General features: G+C 47.7%; 2 protein-coding genes across 2 annotated transcripts; one reads left to right on the top strand and one right to left on the bottom strand.

Annotated features, from left to right (window-relative positions):
* Nucleotides 1-1,036: 1,036 nt before the first annotated feature.
* LOC144938031 (heat shock protein beta-11-like) lies at nt 1,037-2,060 on the bottom strand. The gene has a single exon (XM_078865724.1). The coding sequence runs from the start codon at nt 2,001-2,003 to the stop codon at nt 1,389-1,391; it is 615 nt and encodes a 204-aa protein (XP_078721850.1). The 5' UTR covers nt 2,004-2,060; the 3' UTR covers nt 1,037-1,388.
* Nucleotides 2,061-3,077: 1,017 nt separating this feature from the next.
* On the top strand, nt 3,078-4,060 carry LOC144938017 (heat shock protein beta-11-like). The gene has a single exon (XM_078865717.1). It carries the CDS (start codon nt 3,141-3,143, stop codon nt 3,753-3,755), a length of 615 nt encoding a protein of 204 aa, XP_078721843.1. The 5' UTR covers nt 3,078-3,140; the 3' UTR covers nt 3,756-4,060.
* Nucleotides 4,061-4,519: the final 459 nt, after the last annotated feature.

Here is a 4,519-nt window from a genome sequence, read left to right as displayed (position 1 = left end):
TTTATTTTGCTAATTTTAAAATAAAGCGTCATTTTTTCATTGTACTAGTTTAATGTCTTAAGGATGTTTTAACATTCTCTAAGATAAAAAAAGTTTGCCAAAAGAATGACATTAAAAGGCGCATTAATTGAACGTGCTATTTTAAATAAACCGTGTCATTCCTCGATACTGTTTTGGTAATTCCCACCTTTTTGGTGCCCCGATTGTCTTCTGAACTTCTACCATTTCAACTAATCGTCACGTTCATTTGTTACACGGCAAATCCGTGTAGCCAGTTGCCCAGCTACTTTTGTTGGCAACAGCCCAAAGCCATAAACAACAGAGTAATTTTTCGATTTAAAGCTTCCGTGACCTCAGGGATTCATCTTCTTGGTTCTTTCGGTAAAGTCACGTTTCTGATGGCACGGCGGCCACCCAACGTGGCCCCGCTTCTTCACTCCATCAACTGGCCTCGATCTCTTCTGGGCTCCCCTCTATAACCTCTCTCCCACGTGACCCTGACTCCTCCCATCCGGATCGTCAGATCCGGCCTTCCCATACTGCCCTGCTGGCTCCACCTCCATTCACCTCGCTTCCCATTGGAGCCGAGGTGAACGGCGGCCCCTCTCACACGCCCCCCATACCGGGCTCCGCCCCCAATACCCCGGGTCGTGTGATTGGGCCAGAGTCCAGCAGCAACCCCATTTTCGCTCGCATTACAACAGTATGATTTGTTAACAGTTGAAGGACGATATAACTGAAATGGCATTTGTGGTAACATTTCACGTAGACCATTGCAACCCCGGCCCCAATTCTGAGTGCGGAGTGACTGGGCAGGACGACCACACAGGCAGGGCCGACGGCGTGAGCCTGGCACCTTGGGAGTTGTCATGGACAGGGAGCAATGAGGCGGCATTACCGGTTGTCTTAGTTTTGGGGAATTCTGTGTCCAGAACTCTGATCCACAGTAACGATGAAACAAACACAATGCAGACAAAAAGAACAGTGCAACTGTTGCATGAAATTGAAAGGCATTTTATTATATATATAAAAAACATTCGTCAAATACCATTGCCAAGAACAGTACAGTATTGTCAATACAAATTTAGATTCAGTTAGACATGTATACTATGAGAAAAATAGCAATGCATAACGATGAAAAATACTTTAAGATAACATTCAGCATTATCTTATTGCAATATATGAACGTGCAATGGGATATTAAAACGATGCAACACAATTTGATAATCATGAACAGCGATACACTTACTCCAATGGAGTTGAATGTGAACGCTGAAACACGTAAATATTAGTAAACATATCGTGATTAGAAACTGATTTAACAAAATATCCGTACAATCAAAACATCAATAAAGCAGGTTGCTGGAATGGATGCTCCAGGCGCCACTCTACGCGTGAGTGGAGCCAGTGGACTGAGAGGCCGTGCCAGGAGTCGATGTCGCTGGCTGCTCAATGGCCACCACCCTCTCGGCCGCTGCAGGGAGGGCGCGGCGCTGAGCCTTGACCTTCAGCTTCCCGTCTTGGGTCAAGCAGCAGCTCACGCTCTGCGGGTCCACGTCCCTGGGCAGCTGCGTCTCCCTGTGGAACTCCTGGCAGCTGTGGCTGTAGCTGCCGCTGCTGACTTCTCCGCTCTTCACCTCGCGCCGTCCAGCCACCACCAGCTTGTCTCCAGACACCTTCACGGCCAGGTCCTGTGGGGAGAAGTCCTGCACGTCCAGGGACGCGACGAACCCGTCTCCCTGCTCCTGTGGATCTTCAATCTGGAACCCACTGCTCACGGCCGGCTGCTGCAGCAGTGCGTCTCCGTGGCTGCCCTGAGCCCACGTGTGGCTGCTGAGCTGATCGACTCCACGGAAGATTGTCTCCATCCTCTCGATCTCGCTCCTCATGTCTCGCTGCAGCTGCTGGAAGAGACTTTCACCGCGGGGCTTCCAGACCGGCCAGCCTGGCCAGACGCTCCTCTCCATCACGTGCATCGCAGGGAAGTAAACACTCAGGGCCATGCTTGCTTGTTGATGTGCTTCACAGTGAGGCTCGCTTTAGCTGTGAGCGCTGCTCCCTCCTCCGCCGATGTTCTGCCAGTGCAGCTACCGGAGCTGCTTTTATAGCCCTGGCAGTGCTGACGAGCAGATGCCAGGGGGAGCCAGAAGCGTCCAGAATGACGCAGCTGCTTCCAGGGGCTTCCCTCATCCGCAGAAAATATCAGTGACTCATGTCTCAGGCTGCATTCTGCGACAAGTTCACTACAATAGCATCCAGTTCACGCTGCCAACTTTAGCATTACGTAAATTTTAAAAATAACATTGTACAAAATTCATAGTTTGCATTAATAAAGTTTAAAGTAAGACACATTCGTTGGCTATGCTCATCTCACTGTGTGCCTCAGTCTTTCCTGATAAGGCTGATGATGTCATTGTGCTGTGTAAGCGAGAATGTAAGGGTCGGTTTGTATCACCCTTCAAAGTGTTGTAATTTCAATTCAATATAGAATAGCACATCACTCTATTTTACATTTATTATATCACTGTGTGACGAAATTCATTTTTTGCTCCTGGGTAGTAAGTGTTACTTCCTAATTGCATATGCCTCAAAAGTATAGAAAATGGCTATTGTTCCCCACAAACTTTGCTTTTTTGACCAGGACATTGATATTTAGAAATTATCCTATTTTCAATGAGAAAACGTGTGCATTTGAGTTATTCCGTAAAGTCCTGGTCACAAAAGGAAAGTTTGTGGTGAATAATAGCCATTTTCTATACTTTTGAGGCATAAGCAATTAGAAAATAACACTTATTACCCAGGAACAAATATCGTGTTCCATAGTGAATTATCAGTGCAGAGTGAATTATCAGTGCAGAGTGAATTATCAGTGCAGAGTGAATTCCATGGCAGTAAACTGCTCACAGACTGCAGTCCGAGACACGAGTCACGCTCTTGATTCTGTGCCGATGAGGGAAGCCCCTGGGGGCAGCTGCGTCATTCTGGACGCTTCTGGCTCCCCCTGGCATCTGCTCGTCAGCACGGCCAGGGCTATAAAAGCAGCTCCTGTAGCTGCACTGGCAGAGCATCATCGGAGGAGGGAGCAGCGCACACAGCTCAAGCGAGTCAAGCGAGCCTCACTGTGAAGCACATCAACAAGCATGGCCCTGAGTGTTTACTTCCCTGCGATGCACGTGATGGAGAGGAGCGTCTGGCCAGGCTGGCCGGTCTGGAAGCCCCGCGGTGAAAGTCTCTTCCAGCAGCTGCAGCGAGATATGAGGAGCGAGATCGAGAGGATGGAGAGAATCTTCCGTGGAGTCGATCAGCTCAGCAGCCACACGTGGGCTCCGGGCAGCCACGGAGACGCACTGCTGCAGCAGCCGGCCGTGAGCAGTGGGTTCCAGATTGAAGATCCACAGGAGCAGGGAGACGGGTTCGTCGCGTCCCTGGACGTGCAGGACTTCTCCCCACAGGACCTGGCCGTGAAGGTGTCTGGAGACAAGCTGGTGGTGGCTGGACGGCGCGAGGTGAAGAGCGGAGAAGTCAGCAGCGGCAGCTACAGCCACAGCTGCCAGGAGTTCCACAGGGAGACGCAGCTGCCCAGGGACGTGGACCCGCAGAGCGTGAGCTGCTGCTTGACCCAAGACGGGAAGCTGAAGGTCAAGGCTCAGCGCCGCGCCCTCCCTGCAGCGGCCGAGAGGGTGGTGGCCATTGTGCAGCCAGCGACATCGACTCCTGGCACGGCCACTCAGTCCACTGGCTCCACTCACGCGTAGAGTGGCGCCTGGAGCATCCATTGCAGCAACCTGCTTCATTCATGATTTCTTACGTGGATATTTTGTTAAGTCAGTTTCTATTCACGATATGTTCACTAACATTTACGTTTTCAGCGTTCACATTAAAGTCCATTGGAGTAAGTGTATCGCTGTACATGATTGTCAAATTGTATCGCATCGTTTTAATTTGCCATTACACGTTCATATATTGCAATATAAGATAATGCTGAATGTTATCTTCAAGTATTTTTCACTGTTATACATTGCTATTTTTCACATAGTATACATTTATAACTGAATCTAAATATTTATTGACAATACTACACTGTTTTTTGGCAATGGAAAATGACGAATGGTTTTAATATAATAAAATGCCCTTCAATTCCTATAGTGTTATAGTTTATCTTTCAGATGTACTTACATTTGAATTAAAATTCATCCATGAAGTCGTTTCTGAGCGTTTCAAACAACTACACATTTTCTTTTAAAAAATGTAACCCTAAAAATGTTGCTACGCGGTTTCACGTGGTAACCATGGCACTTAAAAAAAATTAAAATATTCAGTAAAACCGCAGCGTGAGCGCGACATCCCCAAATGATGAGATCAACTCTCTAACACCCGCTATGTCCAAACAAACGCTGCATAGTAATTTTAACATGCCGCTGGACGTTATTTTCAATGCGACTCATTAGATTAAGAATGTTTCATTTTACGGGGCAACAATAAGTACAATATTTTAAGCAATGTATTGTTTACAATCGAA

This window comes from Lampetra fluviatilis, chromosome 2 (assembly GCF_964198595.1).
Source record: "Lampetra fluviatilis chromosome 2, kcLamFluv1.1, whole genome shotgun sequence".
NCBI lineage: Eukaryota > Metazoa > Chordata > Hyperoartia > Petromyzontiformes > Petromyzontidae > Lampetra > Lampetra fluviatilis.
This window is presented reverse-complemented; position numbering and strand designations above follow the sequence as displayed.